The following is a 15,259-nucleotide window of genomic DNA, read 5'->3' on the forward strand; positions in this document are numbered from 1 at the left end:
TCAATCTTGTGCCAGGTCAACGAAAGAGATCACATAATGAAATAATTATTGAGAAAGTCGCTGATGTTGCAACAGTAATGTTTATGATATTATTTACAGAATGTGTACACGGTTGAAGCTTGGCACACCAGTCTTGAGTCCTGTTTGTTTAGATCACGACGTCAGGCATATTACACCAGCATCTTCACTGTGATCACAGTTGTGGACATTCCACGTTATGTGGGAGCAATGGACCAGGGAAATCTCTGTTCCTTTGCACTTGAGATTGTCCATTTGAATTCTTCCTGTGCCAGCCCCAAACATGGCTTGTTGCGTAGCTTCTACAGCCTTTCCACAGCCCACTTGGCGGCACACTACTTGCGCGTCCAGGAGATCCCATGCATCATCGCACACTGTACCCCACGTATCGTTGAGGTACACTTCTACACGTCCCTCACAGGAATGGTTCCCACCAACAAGCCTAAGTGTTTCTAAAAACATATTTGAACATTTAGATATTGCTTTTACATATTACATCTAACAATCGAACTCTGTTTGCAGAATATAGCACTTTTCATACATATTAATTGTTTTTTGTCCCCATAGAGAAATTTGGTTTGGACTTTTACCCGTGTGCCTTATACAAAACATACATTCTCTGCACAACAACATCACAGTTACACATATTATACATTTGACACATAATAACACCAACATGCTCTCAGGCCTGGTTGTTTGAGAGAACTGCAGAAATAGGTTGAAGAATTAGTTAATTAGTAAATTAGTAGTTGTATTAGTGGTTGTAGAAGCGATGGTAGTTGGATTTATTTGTAGTAGAAGCAATGGTAGTTGGATGAGTGGTTGAAGAAGTTATGGTAGCTGGTTTATTTGTAGTAGAAGCGATGGTAGTTGGATTAGTTGTAGAAGCGATGGTAGTTGGATTAGTTGTAGAAGCGATGGTTGGATTCTTGGTTGCAGAAGCGATGGTAGTTGGATTAGTTGTTGTAGAAGCGATGGTAGTTGGATTAGTTGTTGTAGAAGCCATGGTAGTTGGATTAGTGGTCGTAGGCATGATGGTAGTTGGATTACTGGTCATAGGCGTGATGGTAGTTGGATTACTGGTCGTAGAAGCGATGGTAGTTGGATTAGTGAGAGCCTTACAGACATAGGTAGAAAGGCACATTGTATCTCCTCCCGGATTTACTTGCCTATTAAAAGCAACAGATGAAACAATGTTAAAGTATATATTATTGTATATATTACTTACGTACTTATTATTAAAGACTTTCAATGCAAGTTCTGGTTCTCAAGTAACATTGCAAGTCCCGCATCCCGTAATTCTAAAAGTGAAGTGGAGTTGTCATAAAATACCTGAGGGAGGTGTTGTGGTTGGAGATGCAGCGGTCGCTTGTTTAGTGAGGATGTTTCCTGCTACAGCCAACATACGAGCCTGTTCCTCAGATGATGCTTCTGTCACACACAAAAAAAAAAAACAGATATAAGAATTATATTTTCTTATTATCTTAACTATAAAAATGTCTAATAGCGAGAATGCTATACAATACCTGTAGATTCTGTGGTTGACAGAGGCGGTACTGTTGAGAGAAAGTGAGAGCATTAGAAAAAAAGGAAACTCAAGTGTATTATTGTGTCGTACATGGCTTTTTTCTGATGCATTTGATTGCATTAAGAAGTTTACAAGTTTATTACAATGATTTTCTTTAACTACTTACAAGCACAGATGACTCCTGCATCTTCACTGTGAACGCAGTTATGCACAGTCCATCCAGGGTAAAAGCAATCAGACAGGCCTTGTTCATCCCCATCGCAGTCCACATTGTCCATAAAGATTGGTCCAGAACCAGCTCCAAAATATGCTTCAGATTTGGCTTCCAGAGCAGGGCCACACCCGAGCTGCCTACACACTACCTCAGCACTGACTAATCCCCAAGGGTAATCATCACACACTGTCCCCCAAACATTTGCGTACTGGATTTCCAATCTGCCGCTGCACCAGTGATCGCCAGCTACCAAACGAACAGGGGCTAGCGCTGTGCAGCAACAAAAAAAAGACAAAAGGACATCAGTTGGTTAATAATTGCAAAGATTGAACTTTTCTTTTGTGTTAATGATTGGTTTTGATGCAAACAACCGTAGCATGCTCACCTGGGACGGTGGTTCCTGTGGTTATTGTTGCAGTGGTAGATGTATCTTGTAAATCCCTGTTTCTACCGGGTTCACCTGTTGTGGCATAAGCACTAGTAATGGCGGAGGTAGCTGTAGTGGTAATAGCAATAGTGGTAGTTGGATCACTAGTAGTAGTAGGAGCACTGGTGGTAGTAAATGTAGTTGGATTAGTGGTCGTTGGATTAGTGGTTGTAGAAGTGATGGTCGTTGGATTAGTGGTCGTAGAAGCGGTGGTCGTTGGATTAGTGGTCGTAGAAGTGATGGTATTTGGATTAGAGGTCGTAGAAGTAATGGTAGTTGGTATATTTGTAGTAGAAGCAATTGTAGTTGGTATATTTGTAGTAGAAGCAATGGTAGTTGGTATATTTGTAGTAGAAGCAATGGTAGTTGGTATATTTGTAGTAGAAGCAATGGTAGTTGGTATATTTGTAGTAGAAGCAATGGTAGTTGGATGAGTGGTCGAAGAACTTATGGTAGTTGGATGAGAGGTCGTAGAAGTAATGGTAGTTGGTATATTTGTAGTAGAAGCAATGGTAGTTGGATGAGTGGTCGAAGAACTTATGGTAGTTGGATGAGTGGTCGAAGAAGCAATGGCAGTTGGATGAGTGGTCGGAGAAGTTATGGTAGTTGGATGAGTGGTCGAAGAAGTTATGGCAGTTGGTTGAGAGGTCGTAGAAGCAATGGTAGTTGGATGAGTGGTCGAAGAAGTTATTGTAGTTGGATGAGAGGTCGTAGAAGCAATGGTAGTTGGATGAGAGGTCGTAGAAGCAATGGTAGTTGGATGAGTGGTTGAAGAAGTTATGGTAGTTGGATGAGAGGTCGTAGAAGCAATGGTAGTTGGATGAGAGGTCGTAGAAGCAATGGTAGTTGGATGAGTGGTTGAAGAAGTTATGGTAGTTGGATGAGAGGTCGTAGAAGCAATGGTAGTTGGATGAGTGGTTGAAGAAGTTATGGTAGTTGGATGAGAGGTCGTAGAAGCAATGGTAGTTGGATGAGTGGTCGTAGAAGCAATGGTAGTTGGATGAGTGGTCGAAGAAGTTATTGTAGTTGGATGAGAGATCGTAGAAGCAATGGTAGTTGGATGAGTGGTTGAAGAAGTTATGGTAGTTGGATGAGAGGTCGTAGAAGCAATGGTAGTTGGATGAGAGGACGTAGAAGCAATGGTAGTTGGATTAGTGATGATTGCAGTTGCTACGGTGGTACTTGGATCACTGAGGGTAGGAGAAGCGATGGTAGTTGGTTCACTGGTAGCAGCGGGTGTAGGAGTAGCTGTGATGATGGTATTAGTATTGGTAGAAGAAGTGGTAGTAGGGGAAGAGGTGCTGATTGCAGCTGGAGTTGGCGTATTTGCATTGTTAGTCACAGTAACTTGGTTTGTTTCTAAAAGAAAATTACAGATCATAAGTACAAGAATTAATTTGACATAATAGTTTTTCTTATGCGTCAGATAATGCTATTGCTCTAGGATAAAGTTAAATTTAATACAAATTTTCATACCTGTTGGGATATCTGTTCCACTTGGTTGCTCAGTTGCTGGAAGACCTAGGGTGGGTCATAACATGTTAATTGATTTCTATTTGTCTGGTTTATGTTTTTGTTCAAAATAAGATTCAAATATTGATTTAGATTTGCATACCACAAGTCACACCAGCATCCTCATGATGGCCACAGTTGTGAATGCCCCAGCCAACGTGTGAACATTGATCTAACCTATTCATATTCTGAGGGCAGTCAACGTTGTCCAGGTGGATCGTGCCAGTTCCATGGCCAAAGTGCGCATTGGTGTGTGCAACTTCAGCATCCTCACATTGTAGCTGCTGGCACACCACTCTGGCATTTTTAATAGACCAGTCGTCATCGCAGACTGTTCCCCAAATGCCATTGTTGTAAATCTCCACCCGTCCCTCACACCTGTGTGTTCCATTTACAAGGCGAACATCCCCATTTAATGCACCGGATCCTGAAAGAAATTCATACACGTTCAACTTTTTTTTTATCTTGACTTTCAGTTCATTAAAAATGTGTAACATTAGATGAACATATTTGGATAAAGAAGTTCAGTTAAGAAAGGGAAGCGATACATGTCCTCAGGTGAAAAACAGGGGTGTGGGCCAGGTGTATTCGCGACTACAATTACACTAGAAAATGGAGGTATGGAGTTTGTACGCAACATTTAATACTTTACTTCGCACGTATGGTCACCTTATGCCTTCACCAAACAAAAACTAAGTGGGACAATACAGTTCTCACATGTCCATTTTTAACTGAGACTCCGTCCTTGAAAACTCTGGATGGTGGACTTTCACAGGACACACACTAGCCAGTGAAGTTTCAGCCGGATACATCACACCTTCACTAAACCTGACTCCTCTCCAGTCTCTTGATCTCTTGGGAATTAAACAAAACAAGGCTCCTATGACAAAAGGCGGTAGACAATAGGATGGCTAGATGTTTTAGAACATCTTTGTGGAGCTTACTGATTCATTGTAATACACTGTGGTTTTGATGTCTATTTGGGCTGAGCCATTTTGGAAAAATTTTGGAGCAAGTATTGTGATTGCGATTACAGTTGCAATTTTAAAAACACTATATAACATTTTGTGACTTTGTTTTGCTGATGCTATGGAATCCTACCCTGTGTTATATATGCAGCATTTGTGCTTGATGAAACCAGTCCTGAAAAAAAAAAAAAAAAACTTACCATTTGGCCATGGAGTGCTGAAATCTCCAAAATCCTTTCCCCGAGGTTCACTTTCTAAATTAGCAAAAATAAACAACACAAATATAACGTGTTTTTAAATAGGCATATATTAGGTGTAAACAGTATTATTACCTTTACATGTAACTCCCACGTCTTCCTGATGGTCGCAGTTAATAACACGCCAGTCCGCTCTTGGGCAAAGGGCAAGTTCTTGTTCAAATCCAATGCATTCCACATTGTCCAAAAGAATTTTTTTTTCCGTCTTCCCGTAATGTGTTGTGTTGGGCGGCATTACTGGCGGTCCACAACGTAACTGGGTACACACCACATTGGCATCTCTCATGTCCCACTTGTCATCACAGACTGTGCCCCATTCACCCTCGTACAAGATCTCCAATCGGCCTTCACAGTAATTCGGGCCGTCCATCAGTCTGACTAAGGGGCATAACATTCTCCATCAATTGTGTGAAGTACATAATATTACTTATTTACTGAGTATAATTTTAAACTATATAGCAGGTGATATCATAAGCATATGATGTAATTGGTGATGAGGTAACAGTGATTCTTACTTGGATATTCAGGGGGTGCTGAAAGAGAACAGAGGAATAACATCAAACTGTGTTCTGTACATTTCTAAATGAAATGTTTAATTTAGAGTACAGACATTTAATGTGTAAATAATGAAGTATCTTCTTTGACACATATTCGGAAATATTACTCTTCTGGAAGCCATAAAAAACACAAAAGATTTCTTGACCTAAATACTGTGACAATGATACCACAGGTGTCTGCTAAACCAAATGGGCCCTTTGTCACCAGGATCACACCCAGTGTGAACAAATTATCTTTTGATAATTTTAATGTAAAAAATTGATCAGAAATATTTTTTTATATATAACACACAAAAGGGAAACTTACGTGGAAATCCAATGGGAGGAAAATCATCAAATGGACGTGCAAAAGAATTCCCAACATCAGAAAGATCACGTTTGTGTATTTCCAAATCCCCTGTAAAACAAAAAGAATGACATAAAATTAGAAGAGGGACTTGAGCCACACAGACAGAATCTAAAGCAGCAGGGTGTGGGTGTTTTGTTATTTTCCTTTCCCCAACCATGAAGTATCAACTTGAATGGAAGTTTTTTAAAAATCCTTTTTTTCTGTTGCCTTCTTATATAATATACTTTCTTCCTCACCTTTGTTGTTCTGGCCATGTTGCAGGACCATGCCAACAGCCACACGGGGAACAGCGCCCAGCAGCATCAGCCAAAGCCACATGCCGGACACCCAGCACCGGCTGTCTCTCATCCTCATCCGTAGATTCACCATTCACCTGTAAGGCACTCAAGTCAGCACATGCCCCATAAAATGTCCATTTCACTGCAGAAAAAAAAAGATTTAATTTAGAGATATGAAATTAAATCGTTTACTGGCATAAGTACGAATTAAAATGTATCGCAATATTGGTTTAAACTTATGGTTTTATTATGTTGACATTGTGGTCACAACGTGTTGTTTTTTTTCCAGAGGGGCTTAAGAACATCCTGTTTCGTCTTTGAATAAGTTCTTAATAGTGAAAAACTTGCCATGTTTGCTACTTAAGTGGAGATACTAAAACAAGGAGTAATTTAGAGAAAACAGGCTTTAGTTTAAAGTTTTGAAATGTAATGCACTAATGGCCGCAGATCCGGAGATCCCTTACAACGCATTCACACCAAGTGAAAATATTTCGCTTTCCGAACAACTTGTTGTTCTCCTCATACTAGAGCACGTGGAGGTGGGGTTTGAGATCACAGACAGTGTGGGGAATGTGTGGAAGCTTCTGCCGCTGTTGGTGTGAATCCGGTGTTTCCACATCTGGTATCTTTCAAAAAAGGACATGACCATATTTGGATACAGAGCATTGTGAGATCTTTGCAAAATGTTTGAAATAATAAGCTCATTGTGTAATTTTAACATGTTTTGTCTTTTTCATGTTGACATTAAAGCTTGTGTTAAGGTATAAAACTAGCAAAAAGGCTGATAAATTGCAATTGTACAATCTTTTTGCCTCCTGTGTCTCACCTCTCTTTAGTAATTTATTTGTTTGTTTGTTTGGCCATGTTAATGAACATGCACGGGACTGGAATGTAAACTCGCACATCAGATTATGGGTTAATTTTCATGTTTTGCCCAATTCTCTCGTTCATCCTGATTATTAAATTGTAATTGACAAGTTTCATCCATTTCACTTAAACTGTTGACAAAATCCCACTTGTCATATTGATGATTATTATTTCACCTTCTGCAAATGGGCGCACAATGTGATGGAAGAAGTGGTAAACACTTCATAAATGTTGCTAAGCAACCATACTGTACATCAGGTTCCCGTGTGAGACAGTTCTTGGAATTTGACGTTCCTTCCTTTATCACTTAAGTTTTAAAATGTACATAAACGTTTTCGGTCGACTGTTCATAAAATTGATGCTTCACAAGAAAAACTTTCCACCAAACAAGTTCAGCTGAGCTATTGGCTGATTTCCTCTGTTTGTGTGAATTGCTGTAGTAAGGCATTAGATTGTGTAATGGTCAATAATACAGCCAAGTTTACTGGAACAGATTATTTCTGTAGTATATTTCTCATTGAGCCTTTTTGAAATCATACAATTGGGCTCAAAACCCATTGCTACAGATGTCAACATCTTTGATGTAAACAGCCTTTCAGATTTTATTCTGTATTGTTATGACCCGGCTCTTTTGTATCACAGATAGTTTGAGATAGAAGTCGTCTCAAAGAACGTTTATTGCCGTTGTTCTTTGTTGCAAAGAAGTATAACCAGCTGGTGACTTCAGGGAGAGAGAGAAGAAGTCCCGAACTCCGTTGACAGTTCCTTTTTATTCTAGTTTTGCACTCCTCGGCGCAGAAAGAGTGACTGCCTATCAGTGAGTCAGTTGTTTGTACTTTATCTGTACTTCACGTTATGTACATAATGACTATAGTGATATGGTCTTCATGTTCTGTAGCGTCCAAGCAAAGCATGAGTCAGAAGCTTGTTCACATTTAGTTCAATTCGGACTTACTGACTTTTGCTTTAAAAAAAAAAAAGTACGATTTAATGTGAGCATTAACAGGTGAGATTGGGTTATAATCTGAGGCAGCCCCTGGAGCAGAAATCAGGGGGAGTTCTTAATGATCAACATCACAAATTAAACAAGGTCAGTTGACTCAATGCTACATAAAAAATACAGGCCTTGTGGTTTACTCCATGTTGTGCAACGAGAATAAAATCTTCATAACAAACTTCAAATCTTAATATACTGTAAAAACATCAAGCAGTTTCAGCTCGATAATACGCATGTACCTAGTCTTTTTCAAATAGCCACAATACTTTCACTAGCCTTACTTCAGCTCAGTTAGGAACTGTTTGCATATTGGTACGGCCTTATATTATCCAGGTTATGACTATGAGATTAAATGCAACAGAAACTGAAATAGAAAATGCCAGTGCTAAAAGGGCAAAGTTCTAATGTATATTTCTGATTCTCGTGGGGGCGGCTCTGCAGGGTCTGGCCTTCACTTGTTTGCCTTTTTGTCCATACAGAAATCCCCCTGACCTTATGCAAGAATGCGTATTTGGGATGATGAGGGGAGAATTTGATATTGGCCGCTGGAGATAGTGGGCATTCCGGGCCCATGGGACACAAAAAGACTGCTCTGCTTTCTGTAGCGCCCATAGCCGGGAATAACGTCTGCTTCCTGTAATCTGTCACTGAAATACTCGAAAACGCTTAGGTACCCGATGACAACAGGGGGGCGCAGCTGGTCCCATTGGAGAGCAGGAGACAGCCAATGTTACAACTTTATCATTTCAAGGTTATTATCTTTTCTTTTCTGTTTTGTAACATTATTTTGTCAAATCCAAACTTTAACTTAACCTGACTGGTAGATACAAGAGGATCAAAGCGAAATGAGACACTTGTCAAATTGGTCGACTGGGACATTTTAACACCTACAGAACACCACGGTCACATGTGCAGACAGTCCTAACACAAGTCCACGAAACTCTGAGACAAATAGCTTAGTTATGAGAGATGAAAAATAATCTTGTCCTCAATGCTATGTTTTTCAATACTCCATTCATGGTAGGATATAGCGCAGATCCGCTGGGGAATAATGTTGCCTTTTGTGTTAGCTCTGGTTCCCCTCCCTTCTCGTTCCCAGTGCTGAGAAATAGCTGAAAGATCTTGGGCCCCACAAAAAATATCACGCATTAAAGGTTAAATAACTACAAAGTCTACAGTTTGAAAGTGAAATACATGACAGCTTGTGTTTATTAAAAGTTGGTGTTTACAGGAATAAAAGTACTGGCAGAAAACATTTTAAAAAATTAAAAAAAAAAAACACACCATACACATTACTGGGGAACAATGTTTTCTTGTAATAGTGATAATATAATGATATAATAATTATACATACCAAATAGTTGCCTCTTCAGAAAATGGGCAAGAAAGTCCTCAAAGCCTCTTTAAAAGCAGAACTAAGGCAAAAGCCCTTAACTCCAGTAGTCACACAGGAAGGTTGTGTGAGAATGAACAAAAGTGTAGCATCCAGGTCATTTTTGGTCTTTCATCTCCTCAGCCCTCCTTGACTATAAATACTCGGTTTCCATGACAGGGATTACGTAAAGTAATAAAAACAAAGTAATTTTGTAACGCCCCTTTTATCTGTCTTTGCTTACCAAAAACAGGAGGGGCCAGGTAGGAAAACAAAAGGTGGTGAAAGCTTCGTCAATAGTAGCCCCGCATCTCCAGTTTCAGGTATCGCGGCTCAGAGAAGGTGCTCATCCCTGCTCCCTCCACACAGTGAACAGGGCTCAGGCCACAGTGCGGCCGCGGGGCAAGGGTGCGCTATAAGGTTGGTGTGTGCTGCGGCCGGCGCCTGTGTGTGGGACATGTGGAATCACACAAAAGACACAAAAGAAGCCATGTTATAAATAGGTTCCAATGAAAACTTTTTGTTGTTATCGTGAGGAAAATAACAGTTTTTAGTGTAAGGGCTGACAAAGGGAAGCCTCAAATCAATAACATAGTGAGGTGGGGAGTACTCTGTTACATGTACTTTAGTCGCTTTTTGAAGTTAAGTAAGTGCTTTTTACTTCTACTTGAGTAATATTAAGTATCTGTACAAGTTGAGTAAAAGAAATATTTTAAAGAAAAATCGTACTTAATTCTTCATAATTATTTCTTTTTAATGTTTTTATGTGATTTCCTTTAATGCTTTATTTCAACTAAACCACTAATACAACTTTTACGCTCAAACAGTTACTCAATACTCAGTATTCAAGTAAAAGTACTTACGTACGTAGTAAATATTTTGGCTACTGTACCCACCTCGGTCCATTTGACTACCTTTGTTACAATGGTACTCCATTGTACTCCATTGTACTCCATTGTACTCCATTGTACTCCATGTGCCTCGAGAACTAGAGCCTACTACACAAACATGCAGTTTATAGTGTTGTTCAGGTTTATAACAAATACAAAATGGATTGTTTTGTTTTCCTTTAAAGAAAACCCAACAAGCCATTAAAAAAAAAAAAAAAAAAATAGGTCTGGCTTGTTTTTATCCCATCTTTGTTTTACTTTTTGTTTGGGTCAAAAGATGAAGTTTATTGTTCTGTTTGTCTGTTCAGGTACTGCCAGTCAGGGCCACAATGAACCTTTTAGAACAGAAACAGTCATTGGACTTTGGCAAAATAATAGCTCTTGCCTTCATATTCAGGGTCTACATTCTGATATTATTTATATTTATTATTTTTTTGGTTAAAGTACATTCTACAGATACACACTGTATGTTGGTGGAGCAACAGCCAACTGCTCCTTATCATTGCAAGATCTTTGCAAGACGGTCAAATGCTGTGAAAAAGTGTCCATTTGGAGAAAATAAAGAAGAATAACATATAACCTGCACTTGGACTTTAAGGAATCAATACCTATTACACCATATGTCTTGAGGCATAACAGAGGCATTATATACTGTATAGTTTTGCAGGAGGGACCTTCCCACAGACTACATTCACAGTCAGAAGTGCCTATAGCTTGTGGATAATGTTTTCGATGGGAGGACCCAGAGCACCCAGAGGAAGCCCACACGTGTGGAGAACAAACATCCCGCTGTAGTTGGCGTTGTTACTTACTAAACCAGGGGGTCACCAACCTTATTTCAGCTGAGGGCTACTTTAAGAGCATTAAGTTGTTCGAGGGCTACCAGTTAAAAACAAATCCTAAAGACTTAAACGTACACTGTTCACTTATAGGATATTGACCCCATATTATATTAAAATAGATTTATTTTAAACTCATACTGAGTCACAAGAACCGAAATAACTGTAATTTTAAGAATTAGATTCAAGAAAATGAAGTGTTTTACACTTTAGAAAAAGTCCCAAGGGCTACTGGACATGCCCCAAAGGGCCCCTGGGTGCCCGCGGGCACCACGTTGGTGACCCCTGCACTAAACTATTTAACCACTTCATCAAATTTTGGATCACTATGGCATTCCTTTTCAAAACACGTGTTTATTTCCTGAAGCTGGATTTCTGATACAGTAGATGTGGTACCTACACTTTAATGTCTTGTCAAAATGAAAAGCCCAAGGCCTGTCTGTATTGTGCTGTTGCTGCAGCTATTCTTTTTGACTGGTGCCATCTGTCCTCAGCTATTGTGCCAATAAGTATTTATGTTGGGCTTTGGATTTGTGTTTCAGGATAGAATTATCATTACAGAATATTAACCACATCACAGTTTTACAAAAGAGAAGCAGCTCCAAATAAAACATTCTAATGAATAACTCTTAACAGTACGATGTTTGCATTCCTTCAAATCTATAATTGTAATATTGAGGAATAATTAAACATGGGTGAATCCAGTTTGGCTTTACCCAAATCAAAAAGCTTTGACGAAAATAAGGATGAAAACGAAACAAAAAAGTCACATTAAGAGCAACAAAAAAGTCAATGAAAAAGCAGCAATGCAGCAACGAGAAGAAATGTCAGTTCTGTTGGTCTTAGCTTTCAAATCAGGCGTTACTCTGGCCTATTGGCTGTAAGCTCCAGTCAAGAAACCTTTAGATCTGGGTAATGCCGGACTAAGGATAATGTGCTCAGTTAAAGCAGAGGTTAAGAGGTTAAAGCATCATTTAAAATCAGTGATAATAGTAAATATTAAGCACTACTTCAATACAGAAAGCCGTCTTCAGATTTCATCTAGGATTATGTTTATACTACAAAACTATTCAGCCTTTCGTAGTGTGACGATCTATTTCAAAACGAACTTTTTTTTTTAGACTGTCATCGTCACTTACTATATCCCTTTGACTTCCTTCCATTTCCCACCACTGATACGTACTCTGGGAATGGAGAGGACCTCATGAACCAATAACATGATCTGTAAATAGGTGCTGTACGCGGTAACAGACAATGATGGGGCAACAAACAAGAAGTAACTAGAGCACGTCAAAATAAAAAAGGGAAGGACAAAAAAGTCTCAAGGAAGCTCAATTTCCCAATTTCCCCGTTGAATTCCATAAAGAGGACAATGACTTCTGTGAAAGGCAATAGTGCAAGCACTTTTTCAAACTGGGGAATATTTCTTTTTACATCATGTACAGTACATGTATGTGAAATCACCCTCGACCGGTGTGAGCGAGAGGCAAAGGTTATTCAAGAAATACCCTTAAGCTGTAAGGCTATTGAATTTAAACTTGACACAAATAGTCTAGTAAGACATCCTGCCACCTTTGTTATGGACAATTAGTTAAAGTGGGTCATGAAGACAACTAAGACAGTATTCTGTATCCAAGGAGGAGAAAGCATGCACGTTTGGTCAGTTCTTCACTCTCAAAACCCCTAAAACTATGTAATAATCAGTTTACAAAAATATGTGAATTGAATAATATTAAAGACACTAAAAATAAGACAAAGAAAGGCTATAAATCTGAGTGTGTCTATAATCATGTTTGTTATAATATTCAAACAGAAAATCTAATGCTATTTCTCTTTCATTTACCAAACGTCCTTTTTTGTTATGTAAAAGTGACACATTTCCATCGAGCTTCCTGGAAAATAAACAATTTCCTGAACACTGCCACTTCCCCTGTTACAACCATGGAAGACTTGCAGAGTTTGACCACTAGTAGTCGCACATTTCACATAAGACCGTGAGGTTTTAGCAGTGTCGCTTTATATATAAATATAATAAAAGTGTTTCTTCTATATTCATTATCTGTCAACGCCACATAACGTCTGTCATAACTGGAATCACATTATGGACAGAAGTGGCCAAAATAGTTACTCAAGGAAGAAGTGTTAATCAAGGAGAAGTAAAAAGTCAAATAAATAATATACGAAAATGTAGAGGTAGTTCTGTGGATCATGGAACTATTACATCCATGGTTAACAGGAATTGTCACTAACAGATTGACTTATTGTGCGGATAGCCTATTATACTGTTGGTCACGCAGAAGGAGAACAACATAATAAAAAAAAAAATCTAAGAAGTGCAGTAGGCTACTAAATATTTGAGTAAATGTGAGTACTATCTATGTGAGTACTATCTATGTGAGTACTACTATGTGAGTACTATCTATGTGAGTACTATCTATGTGAGTATCCGCCTCTGAATATGGGACCTATGGGTCGATCACTGTGATTGATAAATCCACTGTGGTCACATTGTTACAAATGTGGCGACCTCCATAGCGGCCGCTCTTCACGTGTGTTCAAAAGACAGATTGTGTGGGAAGTGTTTTTGTGAAAATAACCATTATATATTTATTTGTTTATTAATGGAAAGCCCCTTGAGATGTAGCTCATTTTCGAGGGGGTCCACAAAACAGTCTGTCAGAAAACAGAAATGGCACTAACAGCAGTGTGCACAGTTTACAAGCAACAAAACAAACAAAACAATCATAAGAGAAACAACAACAAAACAGTTACTCAACACAATTCCAACTAACATGACACAGAGAAGACAAGACAAACAGAAATGCTCCATCAACCACCCTCCTCCCTCCAATCCAGATAATAACATTATAGCAGGTAGTCCTTACAAATAAGGACCATTTGCTAGGGCTTGCATACGGTATAAATATTATAAAATAAAATGAAGATAACAATTACAAGCAGATTAAAATAAAATAACAGCAACAAAAAATAAAAATAAAAATAAAAATAAAAATAAAAATAAAAATAAAAATAAAAATAAAAATAAAAATAAAAATAAAAATAAAAATAAAAATAAAAATAGAAATAAAAATAAAAATAAAAAATAAAAAATAAAATAAAAAATAAAAAATAAAAATAAGCTATTTAAAACAGAGACAAGGAGTCTTAAGATAGATAAATAAAGATGCTCTAAACCTAGTGAAAGATGTTATGGATCTTATTGATACATGATAACCTTTTTGTTGTAGCTATGAGGTTTAATTGCCTTGTTATGTCCATAGCGTTAATCTCCTTATTTCCTACTGCGCCTGAAGGCAGCAGGACGGAGCCACGCACTGAGGGAGCGGACAGCACGGGGGATGTGTCACAGCGGAACATAAACAAACCTCCTGCGAGGATCGAAAAGGCTTTGACTGGAAAACGCGTGTCGACTATTACAACCGAGATAAAAGCAAGAGAAGAACCACTGAAGAGTTGGGCTTTCGTTGCTTGAAGAGAAGCTCATGATACTTGTTAAGTCCACAAAACTTAAAGGTAAGCTAGCCTTTGCTAAATGAGCAACATTGCTACTTTGTTCTCAATAAATGTGGTCTCGACTAAAAGCAAGCGCTGACACTTTTAACGATAACAAACATGTTTTAACCTGTGCTGCGCCGTAAGAAGCTCGAGCAGGTTCATTAATTATCTCCTGGACCAAAGCCTCTTTGTAATATGAATCCATGCCATCCGCCATATGGGCAGACCTCCCAGAGGACAAGCATGGACATTCAGTCATACTTTAGTTTCTTTAGGCTGCTGATGTCTGACCTGTTGCATCGTTGTCTCAGATGTTTATTATCAAGTATCACGTTGATCTTGTCAAATCAAAGTCAAATGCACAGCTTCAAAAGGCAGTTATGTGATTTTTATGATCAGTTACTAAAGTACTGAGAGAACCTCTGCTTCTGCTGATGATTGTAGTCTTGTTCATCCTAAGTACTTACCTGCCTCTAACTTGTGTCCCATCTCACTCTAATCTTTCAGTAACTCATGACCGCATGCTGCATGTGTGGATCTCATCCTTCTTCTGCACTTCATCTCTGTAAAAACAAGACTTTCCTATCTTGCATGTTGTGCTGTGCCCGTGGCATTATGAAGAAAGACCAAGATAACCTTCTAATGCTGTCTTGTAAGAATCCATGCCAGG

General features: G+C 38.7%; 1 protein-coding gene and 1 long non-coding RNA gene across 2 annotated transcripts; both read right to left on the bottom strand.

Moving 5' to 3' along the window:
• Positions 1–5,296, bottom strand: LOC306970668 (scavenger receptor cysteine-rich domain-containing group B protein). Its single transcript, XM_079566697.1, has 9 exons — positions 5,000–5,296; positions 4,868–4,921; positions 3,803–4,126; positions 3,664–3,708; positions 2,146–2,220; positions 1,713–2,030; positions 1,545–1,574; positions 1,351–1,449; positions 1–470 (listed from the first exon to the last, which is right to left on the bottom strand). Exons 1-9 carry the CDS (start codon positions 5,292–5,294, stop codon positions 154–156), a joined length of 1,557 nt encoding a protein of 518 aa, XP_079422823.1. The 5' UTR covers positions 5,295–5,296; the 3' UTR covers positions 1–153.
• A 493-nt stretch (positions 5,297–5,789) lies between these two features.
• LOC306970471 lies at positions 5,790–9,412 on the bottom strand. The gene is made up of 3 exons (XR_013793398.1): positions 9,327–9,412; positions 6,067–6,203; positions 5,790–5,878 (listed from the first exon to the last, which is right to left on the bottom strand). It is a non-coding gene; the product is annotated as an uncharacterized lncRNA (long non-coding RNA).
• Between the last annotated feature and the right edge of the window lie 5,847 nt (positions 9,413–15,259).

Source organism: Gobius niger (assembly GCF_951799975.1).
Source record: "Gobius niger genome assembly, chromosome: 11".
In the NCBI taxonomy this organism is placed as follows: domain Eukaryota; kingdom Metazoa; phylum Chordata; class Actinopteri; order Gobiiformes; family Gobiidae; genus Gobius; species Gobius niger.